This window comes from Helianthus annuus, chromosome 11 (genome assembly GCF_002127325.2).
Source record: "Helianthus annuus cultivar XRQ/B chromosome 11, HanXRQr2.0-SUNRISE, whole genome shotgun sequence".
Taxonomy (NCBI): domain Eukaryota; kingdom Viridiplantae; phylum Streptophyta; class Magnoliopsida; order Asterales; family Asteraceae; genus Helianthus; species Helianthus annuus.
Genome location: NC_035443.2, coordinates 106,682,197 through 106,698,384, shown reverse-complemented (window position 1 = coordinate 106,698,384; position 16,188 = coordinate 106,682,197). Strand labels below are relative to the sequence as shown.

The window sequence follows — 16,188 nt, the reverse complement described above, 5'->3', positions numbered from 1 at the left end:
TACAAAGATAATAGATATATGGAGGTTACATATGTGGAGAGTCACCACATTATGATGCATTCATTCACCACATTATGATGCATTCATAACAGTGTGTTTTTTCTTGTACGCCTACTATTACTAACAATTAACTTTATGGTGCAGGGTATTGATTCCTCTCGTTTTATCAGTTCCAGCGAGTGTCCTTTCGATTACCAGCCAAGACAAGCTTAAGGTTTGTTGATTTTTTTTCCATCTTTTATAATTGTTTTTTCTTTTTCTTTCTAGGGTCACGTATCCTCTGTTTTGCTTACAGGTTAAAGTGACCACCGTGCTGGACCTTCGTTATCAGTAAAACTCATGCAAGTTTTCAGCTCTGAGTCAAAGGACGCTTCAATCATTAATCAGGTGCACTACATAGCTCTTGTTATTATTATTATTAGGTTAGAACCCCGTGTATTACACGTGTTGAATAAATGTAATTTTATATATTAAATAATAAAAAGTTATATCTTTATGAACCCTGTATATTGTACGGGTTAAATAAATGTAATTTTATATATCAAATAATAAAAACATTATATCTTTAAAAACCATGTGTATTACACAGATTAAATAAATATAATTTTGCATACTAAATACTAAAAACGTCGTATATTTAAAAAACCCATGTATAATTGGGTTGACTAATATACCAAATAATAAAAAAAATTACATCCTTAAAACCTCGTATATTACACGTGTTGAATAGATCTAAAAAAGAGTTGTATCTTTAAAAACAATTTGTATTACACAGATTAAATAAATGTATTTTTGTATATTAAATACTAAAAATGTCATATCTTTAAAAAACTCATGTAAAGTCGGGTTGAAAAATCTACCAAATAATAAAAAAAATTATATCCTTAAAAAAACCCCATGTATTACACGTGTTGAATAAATCAAATTTTACATAGCAAATGATAAAAAGTTATATCTTTAAAAACTTCGTGGACTATACGGGTTATATAAATGTAATTTTGAATAGTAAATAACAAAAAAAAAAAATTTTAAAAACCCCGCACTTTACACGAGTTAAATAAATATAATTTTGTATACCAAATAATAAAAAAGTTATATTTTTAATAAATTAGGGTAACATTTAATATTATTTATTATTTATATATTTAATATAAGATAAGTAGGAAAGAGAGGTATTTGTTTTAAAAATATATTAAATTAACAATTTATATTTGAGGATAATATTTTATTAAAGTATCATAAGATTTAATATTAATTTATTATTTATTTAGTTAATATAAGACAAATATAGATTTAAGGATACCTTCAACGAATGACACGTGTCCAAAAGTTGGTTTCTTTTATTATAGTAGATGGATTCTAATTCTTTGCTTATATTAATGTTTCAGTTATGTATCTTTGTTAAAGAAGAACAACAGCGGTAGGAAAGGTAAATGTACATGGAAAATTCACAGCCAATTTTCAGGAACTCAAGTTTGACCCTAAAGAAGCGGTCCATATACTAGATGCTTTGCCAGTAGGGGTTGATGTCGGGAAATATGTTTTTGCTTTTGAGGTACTTAATATGGTGTGACAAACTGATCTTTTGTAGATTTTCTTTACCTCTCATCTTCCACTATATTTTCTGCTATTTAGATTGTGCTTTCAGATCCCGAACATAAAAAAATTTATGTAAACGACAGACGAACAAAGGTGCCCATCTATGTTACAGGAGTCGTCAAAGTTGAAAACGCCAAAGTCGAAGTACTTGAGGATGATAGCGTAGAGGCTCAACACAAGTATGTTATTTTATATGGAATGTTTTACCTGGAACGTCAAACGTGCTTTACAATAATCGTATTATTTAATAACTTAGGCTTGATTTACCTGGAACGAGTGATGTGGCATTGGGCAAATCATCTTCAAAAGCTTCGGTTTTCCTTTCAGTTGACAACCCCACTTCAAAATCCGTTAAAGCCTCACCAGGTGATTAGCTCCCGGATCACTCTTTTGTATCTTGATTGTCTTTTTTATGCTTATTTTATATGTGTTGTCTACTTACAGGTGTTGCTGAAGTTGAGACACGAATATGGAGTGGAGCATATATATGTTGTCGAGAAATCTGGCAAGCGGTTCGAGAAAACATTGGTCAATTTCTTCCCCATTTCTGTTTTTATCATTTTTTTCCAATGAACCTACAAAGAAACATGTTAAACATGTAGTAACGTTTAGTTATACGTTGGACATAGTTGTTACACTATAAGTTACCTGTTGCAGGATTTTGTAGGACTTGTTGAGTCATTCTATTATCTCTCTGGGAAATATGACATGGAGTTGACAATGGGTGATGCCGCCATGGTAAATACATAATTTATCTAGCGACTTATATAATTCTGTTGCATGTAGTGAGTCACTATTTAAGCAGAATTTTGTTTTTCAGGAGAAGTCTTTCTTACAACCTCTTGGTCATATTGAGTTGGATCTACCTGAGGCGCTTGAAAAGGCAGCCCGCCCACCTGCACAACACGTTAATCCTTACTCGAGATATGGGCCCAAGCCCGAGATCGCTCACGTATTTCGACCTCAAGAGAAGTGTCCTCCTCAAGAACTCTCTTATGCTTTCTCCACTCTAGTTTTTTTTTCGTTTCTCGCATTTTGGTCGGTGTAATTCCTTTATCTCACATCCCACCTACTAATGGGGCTAAAATAATATCTTTTATCTGGTTGGAGTTGACCCGGAACCATTTCTGTCAAATGTAATGATTGCATGGCGTTACAGCTGTTATGTCTTGGCGTGAACATGAAGAACTTCCCTACTTCAACAGTACCTGCCACATTCGCCATCCTTTTCCATGGTGGCATCGGAGCGGTTCTTGGACTCTACGTGCTTTTCTGGTTAAAGGTTTGTTTCTGATTTATACAAAAAGGGGCCAACTTAGACCGTATTTGTTTGGTTAAAATGTGATACTTGTTTCTGCAGCTTGATCTTTTCACCACATTGAAAACATTGGGAGTTTTGGGGATGTTCCTGATGTTTGTGGGACATAGGACACTTTCGCACCTTGCTTCAGTGTCAGTGAAGGTGACATCCACCTGAAGAAGCAACAAAAACAAATTGTTGATTCTGAAACAGGGATTCGGTTTACCTAGAAACGTTAGTGTTTGTAAGCTGGAATTCGGTTTAGCGTCAACCTTTGAATTCTGTTGTTTGTGCGGTTCTTGATAATTAACGAGTAGAGTTGGTATTTTATAGATTTCATTTCACTTCAAAATATGAGTTGTTTAGTAGAGTTACCAAGGCCAAAGAAATGTTGCATTTTATGGAATTTCGACTTATGAAATGCTGCATTTTATGGAATATCGACTTAAGAACTTGTTGCTTTATGGAATCTCATCTTATAAAGTGTTGCATCTTATGGAATCTCCACTTACATCGCCGGCCAGTTGGAAACGCCTGAAACCCAAACATAAACCAACGCCTTCAAACACCTACACAGAAAACTCCCATCATCGCTCTTTGTCTCTACACCGGCCTCACCTTCGTTCCCCACAGACACCACCACCGCTGATAAACACCCAAACCCCCACACACCTCCCTCCTTAAACACACGCTGATCCTTTCTCTTTTCACTTCTCTCTACACCCTACACCCAACACAACAACGTTAGAATCATCACCACCCTACTACAGCAGACAACGGGAGGGAGAAGCAACAAATTTGGACCATATTCAACAGTTTATAGCAGCTCAAGGAATATCTGGCAGCCTAGGATCAGACAATTTTTTTCACGACCACCCGGCTCTCCTAACGGCTTCAACCAAGTGCTTTCTTTCCTTAACGGTGCCACCTTGTTAATAATAATAATCTCATAATAAGAATTATAATAATAATATAGTTGTTTTTGTTCGATTTCGCAATTTCATAATTTGATTGAGGGCTTTTGGTGAGTAAATTGTTCATTTGTTAGAGTTTATTTTTAGGTAATTCTGTTATGTTATCGTCATTCTGTTGAGTTTACTTCTAGGGTTTCAGGTACGGTTTGTTTGAAATTGATATATGTTTTTAAATTGATGCATTGTAGTGGAGTAGTGAGTTGATTGTTCATTTGCTGGAGTTTACTTTGAAGTTATTTTGTTGTTTGATTGTCATCTTTGGTTAAGTTTTAATTCTAGGGGGTTTAGGTACAGTTTTGTTTGATTGAAATTCTGGTCGTGCAATTCTTGTCGATCACTTGAAGTATAGGAATTTTGGTGCATATGGTATATTATTCGTTATTTGGTGCTTGTTGGTGCCTACTTCATATTGTTATTCACTGTGTACGCCTTGTTACTCTGTGTGTTTCTTATTTGCGGTACCGTTTTTGTCGTTTTAGCGTATTATAGTGTATCTTTACATCCTTCTTATTTATCTGATAATTAGTTGCAACCATAGACGGTAGTGGTCATGACTATTCCTTGAGATTGTGTCCAAGGAAGAGGAGTGCATGCAAGAGAAAAGATAAGGGATACAGTTTGCGTGTGGCATCTTGGAATGTGGGGACTCTAAACAGTAAATTGCTGGAGGTGATAGATGCACTTAAGAGACGTAGGGTACATATAGCTTGCCTTCAGGAGACTAGGTGGAAGAGGCATAGAGGATGAGCGAAATGGGTATAAGTTGTTGTATTCGGGGTCTGATGGGGGGAAAATGGAGTAGGATTTCTAGTGGCTATACAATTGGATAAGAAAGTGATTGAGGTGAAACGACACAATGATAGAATTATGGTGTTAAGGTTAGTGCTAGGTAAGGAAATAGTAGCAGTGGTTTGCGCTTACGCACCTCAAGTAGGACTAGGAGAGCAGGAAAAGAGAGAGTTTTGGGATTTCCTAGATGTAGTAGTGAGAGACATACCTAGGGAGGAGAGAATTTTTATAGGAGGTGACTTTAATGGTCATATTGGAAAGAATAGCAATGGTTTCCAGACAGTTCATGGGGGTTTTGGTTTTGGGGATAGGAATGAACCTAGTAGGGATCTTCTAGAATTTGCGGTGGCCCATGACTTAGGCATTTTAAACTCGTTTTTTAGGAAGAGGGAATCACATTTTATCACTTTTACTAGCAGGAGTCGGAACACGCAAATAGACTATCTTTTGATGAGGCGACAGGATCGCCGATGGTGGAGAGACTACAAGGTGATACCAGGGGAGACGACAATGACTCAACACCATTTGCTAGTGGCAAATATAGTCTTAAAAGAAAAAATGTCTAAGGGGGAGGCAAAAGGTGAGTCTACGATACGATGGGGATATTTAAAGGGCGACAACATTACAGTGTTTAGGGATAAGGTCATCTCGACGACAATGACTCCATTGGGTGGGGACGCAAATCAGATGTGGGAGGCTTTGGCAACTATGATTACCCACGTGGCGAAGGAGACCTTAGGGGTCACAACGGGAAGGACAACTGGGACTAAAGAGTCTTGGTGGTGGAATGAGTATGTGTAACTCAAAATAAGGGATAAACAAGAATGTCTTAGCGATCTTTTAAGGTGCACAAACAAGGGTGAGCATCTGAGATTGAGGGAGAGATACAAAACTGCTAGGAGGGAAGCGAAGAAGGCGGTGACAGAGGCAAAGAACTCAGCATATAAGCAAATGTATGCACGCCTAGAAACTAAGGAGGGGGAGCATGATATGTTCAAGATTGCCAAGGCTAGGGAGCGCAAAAGGCATGACTTAGGAGTAGTTAAATACATAAAAGGGGAGGATGGACGTATTTTAATTAAGGAACATGACATAAAGTTAAGATGGCAAACTTACTTTCACAGTCTTTTCAATGGAGAGAGGAGTGTCTACCAACAAGAAAGCGACAACCCAGCTACACCGAGCAGACAAAGGAATAACTGCTACTGTCGGGATATCACCCAGGGAGAGGTGAAGATTGCACTTAGGAAGATGGGAAGGGCTAAGGCAGTTGGTCTGGACAATATACCGATTGAGGTTTGGAAGTGTTTAGGAGATGAAGGAGTTCAATGGGTGACCACCCTATTCAATCTTATTTTCAAATATGGAAAAATGCCAGATCAGTGGAGGAGTAGCATAGTAGTGCCCATATATAAGAAGAAAGGAGATGCCCAATGTTGTGGAAATTATATAGGAAATAAGTTATGTTATGTCACACTATGAAATTATGGGAGAGAGTAATTGAGACTAGATTAAGAAAAGAAACTCAGGTTATGGTAAACCAGTTTGGTTTCATACCAGGGCGATCAACTACGGAAGCGATACATATTATTAAAAGATTAATGGAAAAGTATAGGGAGAAAAAGCGGGATCTACATATGGTCTTCATTGACCTTGAAAAGGCGTACGATAGTGTACCCCGTAGATTGATTTGGGATAGTTTAGAGGGTAGAGGGGTCCCTGGGAGGTATATAAATATAATTAAGGATATGTATAGTAGGACTGAAACGAGTGTGCGTGCTCCTTTAGGAGATACCGACTTCTTCTCAGTGGAGGTGGGTCTCCACCAAGGGTCGGCGTTAAGCCCGTTTCTTTTTGCGGTTGTCCTATATGAGTTGTCAAAGTCCATCCAGGAGCCAGTTCCATGGTGCATGCTTTTTGCATATGACATAGTGTTAATTGAAGAGACTAAACAAAGCCTGAATGTAAGGTTGGAGGAGTGGCGAACAGCCTTAGAGGGGAAAGGCTTAAGGATCAGTAGCTCAAAGACGGAGTATCTCTATTGTAACTTCAATGGTGCTGGTGACTGCGAGGACACTCAGATCACTATTGAAGCCCAAGCAGTCCCACAGGTAACTAAGTTTAAGTACTTAGGATCGTTTGTTCAAAGGGATGGATAGATAGATAGTGACGTAGCCCATCGCATCCAGGCTGGCTGGTGTAAGTGGAGAGCTGCCCCTGGGGTGTTGTGTGACAAGCGGTTACCAACTAAATTAAAGGGGAAATTTTATAGGGTTGTAGTTAGACCTGCTATGTTGTATGGAACAGAGTGTTGGACCATTAAAAAGACACAAGCGCGCAAGATGGAGGTTGCAGAGATGAGGATGAAGAGATGGATGTGTGGATACACAAGACTAGATCGGATAAGAAATGAGGTTTTCAGAGAAAGGGTAGGAGTAGCTAGTATATCGGAGAAGATTAAAGAAGGGAGATTGAGATGGTCTGGGCATGTGAAGAGAAGGCAGACTACAACACCAGTTAGAGTAGTGGAAAACTTCATTGTGGAGGGGAGAAGAAGTAGAGGCAGGCCTAAATTGACCTGGGAGGAGCGGATTAGACATGATTTGGTAGAGTTGCATCTTTCTGAGGACATGATCCAGGATTGGGATTCGTGGAGACATAGGATAAAGGTTAAGGACTATTAATGGATGACGTATAGATAGCCTAGTTTTTGGGTTAAGGGGGGATTTAACATATGATTGTCTTTCGGTAACATGTCCATTGGTTATTTTATGATGCTATAAATGTTATGTAGTATATGCTCACTCCTGTTGATACTTGGTAGTTTTATTTCACTATGGTACCCGTCTTTTCTGCTTGTTTCACGTCTGTTTGTTTGTATGCTTTTGTTTTTGAGTCGGGGGTCTTTCTGGAAGCAGCCTCTCTACTCTCAAAGGATAGAGGTAAGGTTTGCCTACATCTCACCCTCCCCTGACCCTACCTCTAGCTCTGCTATTAGTGGGATATAATGGGTACGGTTGTTGTTGTTGTTATGTAATCTAAATTATTAAATGTTGCATTTTATGGAATCCGACTTATATTGCATTTTATGGGATCTTGACTTCTGAAATGTTGCATTTTAGACTTCTAAAGTATTGCATTATAATGTTGCAATTTAGACTTCTAAAGTATTGCATTATATGGAATCGTGACTCATGAAATGTTACATTTTCAGCAACTATTTTAACATCGCTATGCTAGTTATTTGCTATAAGAATAACTGGAAGCTAGACAATATATATATATATATATATATATTATCTAGATAATTGCATACATAAGTAAGTTTACATTCACTTGTTATTACTCTCCGACAGACTTATTGCACAACTCTTTTACATGATCTTTTATTGTTCAAACCATGATACACTTGACTTAAGCCGAAGCCCTGATCCCTTGGCCCCTAGAAAAACTTGGTGCAAACAAAACCGTCTCCCTCTGGCTAAACTTGAGCTGCTGAGCATCCTCTCGAGACAACTGATACGCATTCGCGACAATGTCAACCGGCATGCTGCTGATCGCGGACACACGCCCGGCAAGGTTGGCTATCATGGCGTTATCATTAGTCTTGAATGACACCCACCTACTTCCTTGTTCATTGGCTCTCTTGATTACTGCAAAGTTCTGCGGGATCACCACCACCTGTCCCTCACGGAGCTCGTTGTCGAAAACTGAATTTCCTTGGTTGTTGACGATCTGTACCCTCAAGGCTCCCTCGGTTACGTAGAGAAGATTGTGGGCGTTGATTGTCCAGTGTGGGGATTGGATCGCATTGGGACGGAGTTCGCCTCTATCTGCGCTGAGTTGGAGGTGCTCGAGAATGGGGAATTTGAAGCTGTTGAGGTTTGCAATGCGGCCGGCTTGCGGGTTTACAAAGTCCGCGTGGGAAGGGTTGTCAATGTTCACTTTGAACTTCATACTGCAAATGGTCTCTTCCACACCGTTGCTCCATCCTCTGCCGGGAGCGCGTCCGCCTTGCTCTTGGCGAGAGCGTGGTCTGCCTTGCTGCTGTTGTTGGTGGTGCTGTTGTGGTGGGCGGATTATTTGAAGGTCTTGTCCGACATTAACAATGTGGCCTCTCTGGTCGTTTTGTCCTTGAAGCTTCTGGGCAGTCTCTTGGTCGACGTTGAATGATTGTGCTAGGAGCTCCACAGTGAAACCGTTGAAGATGTTACCGGCCTTCTGGGGGCGACCTTGCCTTTGCCCTTGCCTTTGTTGGCGTGGTTGTCTTTGTTGCTGCTGCTGCTGGCTTTGAGCCTGAGGGTTTCCGGCTAAGAAGAATCTCTGAAATAATAAGTAATTCTTAGTGGTTGTCACCCGTACTAAAACAGTAAGTAGTATATATAAGACCTTAAACCTTATAATATAAGGTTTAAGGCTTATATATAGTGAGTGGTATGAAAAGTTTAATTAAAACCAGCTTAAAAGAATAAGTTGATATATATGTAATGTGATATATGTACCCTTTGGTATTCATCAAGCTGGTTCTCATTGTTTTGAGTGTCGAAGAAGACGACGACCACAAGTTCTGTATTGCCGTCGTTGTGAAGCCAGTGAGCTGTTCCGGTGGGGATGGCAACCACGTCACCCTCGTTTACGTTCTCTACTTTCTGATGACGGTCCTGATCAACCTGAAGCCTCTCTCCTCTGCGCTCGCTCTGACCGGAAAACTGTTGCTCTTGTGAATATTCATAGGTTTCCGGGCATCCCGACAATATAACCCCCTGAATGCCCCTTCCTGACAATAACCCAATGTTACTTATTTAATTTGTTTCTATATATTGATGGATGACAGGACAAGATTTAAAAACTTCAATATGGTCACTAAATTAGTGACCGTTCATAAGCTTACAGTTTGTCCGTTGGGAAAAAGTAAAATTAAGCGTACTAGAAGTATATTTTCGTCGCAATAGCTTGAAGAAAGGTTAACTCGTGGTCTCAAATTAGTCGCAAAAACTAAAAATGTGTCGCAAAGAAATGAAAAAAACTAATTCTCGTTCCACAAAAGATACAACGGAAAGCAACTTAAAAATAAAATCAATTCTTTTTGTCTCAAAGCCGTAAGCAGGGTGTGAGAAAATAATAAACTCAAATGAATACCCCATTGCATAAAAGACAATATCCCAATAATATTTATATATACCTCTTTCGATGAAGGCCAAGATAGGGGTGTTGACGTAGGATGGCAAGAGAAGGCCACCAGGTTGAATCCGGTGTCGAATAAAATGAACACCGGCACACTGGAACTGTTGGTCATTGGCGTCCCAGATCTCGGTGACACCGGCTTCAGCTTGGATAACTTCGATGGGCTCGAGCGCCTCGATGTTTTGAATCTGGCACTGGTTCTGTTGCTGGTGCTGTTGCCGGGCAATGCAAGTGGCAAAGAGAAGGGATAAAGCTAAGAGCAAAGTAGCTTTGGATGCCATTGTTGGTAGTGTGATGTGGTGGTGAATAGGTGTTGTGAAGTAGTAGGGTTTTATAGTGGAAGAAGATGAAGGAGGAAGTGACATGCTAGAGGTAATGCCAGGAAAACATCAACATTTGGAGATGACTAGGTGATACATGTACATGTGTATAACTGTGTTTGTCTATATGCGTGATCATGATGATGATGATAAGAATTAAAATGTAAATTGCATGACGAACAATGAAGCATATAATGGCTAGATTCTCTTCACTCATATTCGTAATTTCATTACTTCGTGTTTTTTATTTTATCTCTAATTTGGATTATATATTAGAAACAATATATATAAGTTACTTTAACCTATCGATTTTTATTTTATTTGATTTTGTTTTAATATGGTTTGTTAACTTTTTAAACCATCCAAATACGTAAATACGTAGGTTTATTTAAAAAAATCTTGAAATTCTGTAATAAATTTTGCTGAAAATAAGTTGTGTTTAAAATATATACATTTTTTTGTATTATAAGATAATAACGAGTTTCAGTAATATATTGGACCGTGACACGAACCAATACCAATATCGGTATTAACATAATTGGTACCGATATTTAATCTTATAGTTTTGGTAAATGTAAAACACACGTTAATATATTTTGTTTTTTATTTTGGTTGCTATAGTGAGCACCGCTATACCACAACGAATGAAGCCAGTATCGATCGAATTCGTGTTGTGAAACGAAACGCGGGTAGTACTCACTAGTATATATTAAAAGGAAAGAATCATGGATAGTAAATATACTCTAATATTATAATAATTCTTAATATATATATATATATATATATATATATACACACGTGTGTGTATATATATATTTAAATTGACTTTATATTTAATACTTTAAATTCTATCTATTTAATTTGATTTTTCTCTAATAATTTGTGTTTTAACTTTTTTAGAAAGCTGAATATGCAACCCTGTTTATATTTTATTGCAATCCACACAAATCACCTTTGAAAAATGGGCAGAACTTGTTATGGTTATGAGATGCTTCTGGATAAACAGTTAAGAGTATTGTGAAGTTTGGGGTTGATTTTAGAAAATATGACAAAGAACAAGAAACCTAAGTTTCCATTGACTCTAAAATGGTTGAGATTATATCAACTACACCAACTGGGGAACAAATAAAATCACTGAACTCCATTCAAGCTGAAACACTTAGGCATGAGCTTAAATCTACTTGGTCGAACGAATGTGATGTTCAGGAGAATGTGAAACCCATTTATTTTACAAACCCAAATGGTATTGACCCACCTAAGATTAAAAAAACTCATTCCTCTTACTAACTCTGAAACAAATATTAAAACATATGTACATTACCAAAACCTTATAATTGATGGATAAATAGGGAAGGATATATGTCACACCCTGACTTTTGCGGAAGCGTATGTTGTGTGACTGGTTTAATATAATTGCATTCAATCATAATAAACAACTATATGAGAAAAACGATGTTCATCCATTCATAAAATTTAAAGTAATACAAACACCGGTTATTTAAGTTTTAAAACACAATCTTCGACTAAGTCACAAACCAACAAAAGTGAATGACATCTAAACTTGAAGTCTACTTCTAGAAACAACACCCGCGCCCAAGATCCAACCTGTTACCTGAAATACATGTAATTTTGGAAAAATGTCAACAAAAGTTGAGCGAGTTCATGCGTTTTGTATGAGTACTGAAAACCTCGTAAACCTTTGAGAAACTCCTTTGAAAACAGGTATGAAAAGCATTTATGAACAAATCAACTTAAAGTTTTGCAAGGACATTAAAGCATATGAAGACATAGGGAGCACTCGAAATGAGTAGGCTTATACCCTCGTCGATTCCCTCGACTATGTCGAATTCCCCTTCGACTATGTCAATTCACCTTGACTATGTCAATTTACCTTGACCATGTCAATTCACCTTGACTATTGTCGATTCACCTCGACTGGGACACCGAAGCACTCAAGTGGTCACATAAGTACCATGAGTGGGGTTCGGCCGTACCCGTTAGATCTAACCTTCGTTCCTAATTAAGAATTAATGGCATTTCAAATTCACTCTATGCTCACATGATCTAATTAACTCATTTCATACCGTTTAAACATTCATAACATGTATTCCACCCCCGAGAGTTATAAAACCAAAAACAGTTAAAAGAAAAGGGGGACATGAACTCACAAGTTTGCGTTCTTCAATCCGACATAACTCAAGCCGCTACTAATGTGCACGACTACCTACAACGTACTACGGTCTATTAGACGAGCGGGTCGTGCCTTGACTTAGTATTAATTAGTGTCTTTGAGTTACGTTTCTTTGTGTCTTCAACATTATTCCAAGTTACATAATTATTTGTTAAAATAATAAATATTTTAACTTAAATTATATTCATTAAATTTTGGAATAATTGTTATAGCGATATATTTTAACTTAATACTTTTCAAGTATTTATACTTGTAATTTCCTTCCCTAGGATGGGGGTATTTTATACTTGTATATTTTTGCCATGTATTTGGGGTCATATTCCGGTGTATATTTATACGTACGAGAATACGTGTCTTTATTGTATTTATTAAGTATTCTTATACTTAATTTCGTATTAATTATTCCGGAATATTATCTTTAATAAAAGTTCACCAATATATATTTCAATAAATATTACTTAGAAAAATTATTTATAATTTTCCTTGGCAAAAAATTTTATTTTCATATAAGTTCCAAAAGTAATATATTTTCATATAAACTTATCTTTCTCCAAAAACGATATATTTCATATTTAACTGAGAAAATACATCTTTCATCCAAAAAAAACATTGTATTTCATGTTTGTTGAGAAAATACTTATTTCTTTCAAAAATAATATATCTTCTAAAAATTTCCAGAAAAATATATATTCATACTTGCCAAAAATAATATATTTTTCTCTTGTCAAAAATATGATATATTCTTGTAGTAATTGTAAAAAATCATATTTTTATTCACTTGATGTCCAAAATATTATTTACCAAATATATACATATGAATATTATTTTCGGAGTATTTTGTAAGTTATATTCTCTAGTTCGATTTCACCAATATTTTGTGTATAACTTGTATATTCATATTCTTGGAATTTTGGTAATATTACGGATTGTAATTTTTGGGTATTTTGACGAGTTATATTATTTTATGTCCTAAAATAATATAACTAATACACATAATATATACAAATAATTACACACATGGTGACATCTAAATATATATTTTCCTAAATACATATTTAGTCATTTTTATTTATAAAAACCAACCTCCAATATTGATAAGTTTTGAACAAAAATCTATGGCAAACTTTATGTGAAAAACCATGGTTAAAATCTACTTACAAACACTTGTTTAAAAATATTTTACTTAGTGTTTAAATTATACACAAATTTTGCCATAGTTTCCCCTTAAAAATGGGGGTTTCCATGCTTTTCAAAGCATATGAGGTGGATAAAATGAGATCACAAGGGTCTTACTACTAGCACAAGGCTAGGGATGATCAAGAGAAGAAATGAGGTGGATAAAAGCACTAGAGAGAGGTCCTTCAAGCTCCAACGCCTCCAAACTTCCTAACTTAGCTCCTAGCACCTTTGGACCTCCTTAGAATGGTTGAGAATGGTGGAGAGGTGGTGGTGGTGGTGTGGTGGCCGTAGGTTATGGGGGAAGGGAGGAGGTTCTTGAATGTTGAAGATGATGAGAATGATAAATGTATTATTTTAGTAGTTTTTATAAAATTCTAGTGGCATATGGCATCTTATGTTGGAAGATAGTCCAACAAAATCTTATAAAATATAGGAAAGAAATCAAGGGTCGGACCCATGTCCCCTAACTGGTTGTCAAAAGGGGGGGGGGGTAAAGTGTAACTTTTAATGGTTAGTTACTTGATTTAGTTAGGATTCAATGGTGCTAGTTAGGTATTTTATGTATTTAATGTTTATTAGGTGTAATATGATGTTCGGTGACCATAACTAGCTTCGTAACACTAAAACAATGCCTCTGTTAAGAATTTGATGTTTCGGGTAATGTCTGGTTGTTCGGTTCGTTACTGTTTGTTAAAGTGCGGAATTGCGCAGTTTAGTGTACTTTATGTTGTATTTTATGACAGTTTCGGTTCCCGATACTTAGGAAAGTATTCTGGACCATTAAACCACTTTTCTGCATTATATTTAGATGTTAAAAGTTGATTTATTGCTGAATTTGTTTATTTTCTGCAGAATTCTGCAGTTTCAGTGTGTTTCTGGCACTTTCCGGTACCTATGTCATCACTAGGAAGACAATTTTTTGATCCCTACTTTCCTACACACTATACTAGTGTAACACTTGGTCCTGGGGCTTATTTTGTGTCTTAACATCTTGTCTATCTAAGTACTGAACTCCCGTTAGTACTTCTAGTTTGTCTGATAACTGTGCCAGTCCGTTCTGTGCATTAATAGAACTATATTTTGTTGCATGCAGTAATGATAAAAGTCTTGCAACATGAAATGCCATTGTATGTATATAACAGAAATAAAAAATTCATTCGTCTTATAGACTAGATCATGCACAGTCATTAAAGCACAGATTACTGTCTAATTATTGTACGGAATGTACGAAAAAGTGCCGGTTGTCATATTCTCCCCCCGTTAAAAGAATTTCGTCCCGAAATTCAAGCGATGCCATCGGTCGCACGGGAGTTGTGAACCAAATGTGGTCACTTAGGCTTAATTTGGTCTTCATGTGCCCAAGTAAACTCTGGGCCATGATATAAATTCCAACGAACTCTAACAAATCAATTACGACTTCCCCGGTTCTTGCGGACTGCCAGTCTGCAACCTTAACAGGTTCTTTATTAAATTGGAGTTGTCGTTGACGTGAATCCTGTTTGCAGGAACAACGACTGTTCCCAGAGCCAGGCTCCTATTAAGACCAGACACGTGTAGTGTGTCGCGATCACTACTGATCTTCTCTGGAAGTTTCAGCTTGTGAGTAATGGTCCCGATCCTTTCCAGGATCTCGAAAGGTCAAATATGTCGTGGGTTCAACCTCCCACGCTTTCCAAATCATACCACGCCTTCCCAAGGCTAGTCCCTCATTAAAACCATACTTCCTATCTCAAATTCCAACGGTTTCTGCCACTCGTCGGCGTAGCCTTTCTGTATACCATGTGCCGTCTTGACATGATCACATATCTGAACGATCTTGCCTATAGTTTTCCTGAACCAATTTGGGCCAGTCAATCATTTATCTACGGTCTCCGCCCAACACGAAAGGGGATCGATACTTACGTTCCTTTAAAGCTTCACACGAAGTGGCCTAAATGGCGGTGTGATAAATACTATGGTAGGAAATCTCCACTAAGGGCTAGTAAGTAATCCATCTTTTCATCAAAATTTATCACACAAGCACATAGCGAGTCTACCAAAGCCTGCATCGCTCGTTTGGCCGTCTTTCTGCGGAAGAAATGAAGTACTAAGGTCCAATCGTGACCTAAACGCCCTTGAAACATCTGCCACATCCTTGGCACAAAAGGTAGGATTAGGCACTCCATGACATGCCACAACCTTTCAAGGCTAAATCCCTGCTAATTCCCTTGCGCTGCCTTCCTCACTGCTTTGGCAGGAAATGTGCAGTCTTGGTGTGTCAGTCAATAATCCCCCAAATCATATTGTGACCTCTTTGGGTTCTTGGTAGCTTGTAATGAAATCCATTAAGGTTCGTTCCCACTTCCACATGGGAATATTTGGCTGTTGCAGCAGCCCCGATGGTTTCTGGTATTCTGTCTTACCTTTGATATAAGTAAGACAGTTACCCACATATGTAGCTATATCAGCTTCCATCTTGGGCCACTCATATTAATCCTTCAAGTCTTGGTACATCTTATCGGATCCTAGGATGGATCGAGTACCTTGACCTATGAGCCTTGTCCTAAAGAGGCGTACATAAATGCCGCGAAACGATGTCCAAAGTCGTTCCGTGAAGTACAAGGTTCTGTCTTTCTTAGGCAATAATTGCACTTCCATTCCTGTAGCACTTCA

The 16,188-nt window shown here is 37.5% G+C and overlaps 1 protein-coding gene and 1 pseudogene across 1 annotated transcript; one reads left to right on the top strand and one right to left on the bottom strand.

Moving 5' to 3' along the window:
• Nucleotides 1–18: 18 nt before the first annotated feature.
• Nucleotides 19–3,076, top strand: LOC110888242 (annotated as a pseudogene).
• Nucleotides 3,077–7,918: 4,842 nt separating this feature from the next.
• LOC110890252 (11S globulin seed storage protein G3-like) lies at nt 7,919–10,167 on the bottom strand. The gene is made up of 3 exons (XM_022137847.2): nt 9,845–10,167; nt 9,165–9,439; nt 7,919–8,985 (listed from the first exon to the last, which is right to left on the bottom strand). Exons 1-3 carry the CDS (start codon nt 10,125–10,127, stop codon nt 8,077–8,079), a joined length of 1,467 nt encoding a protein of 488 aa, XP_021993539.1. The 5' UTR covers nt 10,128–10,167; the 3' UTR covers nt 7,919–8,076.
• Between the last annotated feature and the right edge of the window lie 6,021 nt (nt 10,168–16,188).

Bases quoted from the DNA above. Each gene is read 5' to 3' on its own strand.
- LOC110890252 (XM_022137847.2), bottom strand. From the start codon at position 10,127: ATGGCATCCAAAGCTACTTTGCTCTTAGCTTTATCCCTTCTCTTTGCC. The intron at 9,440-9,844 runs GTATATATAAAT...GGTTATTGTCAG, and splicing joins CTTGGCCTTCATCGAAAGAG to GAAGGGGCATTCAGGGGGTT. The intron at 8,986-9,164 runs GTACATATATCA...TTATTATTTCAG, and splicing joins AGCTTGATGAATACCAAAGG to AGATTCTTCTTAGCCGGAAA.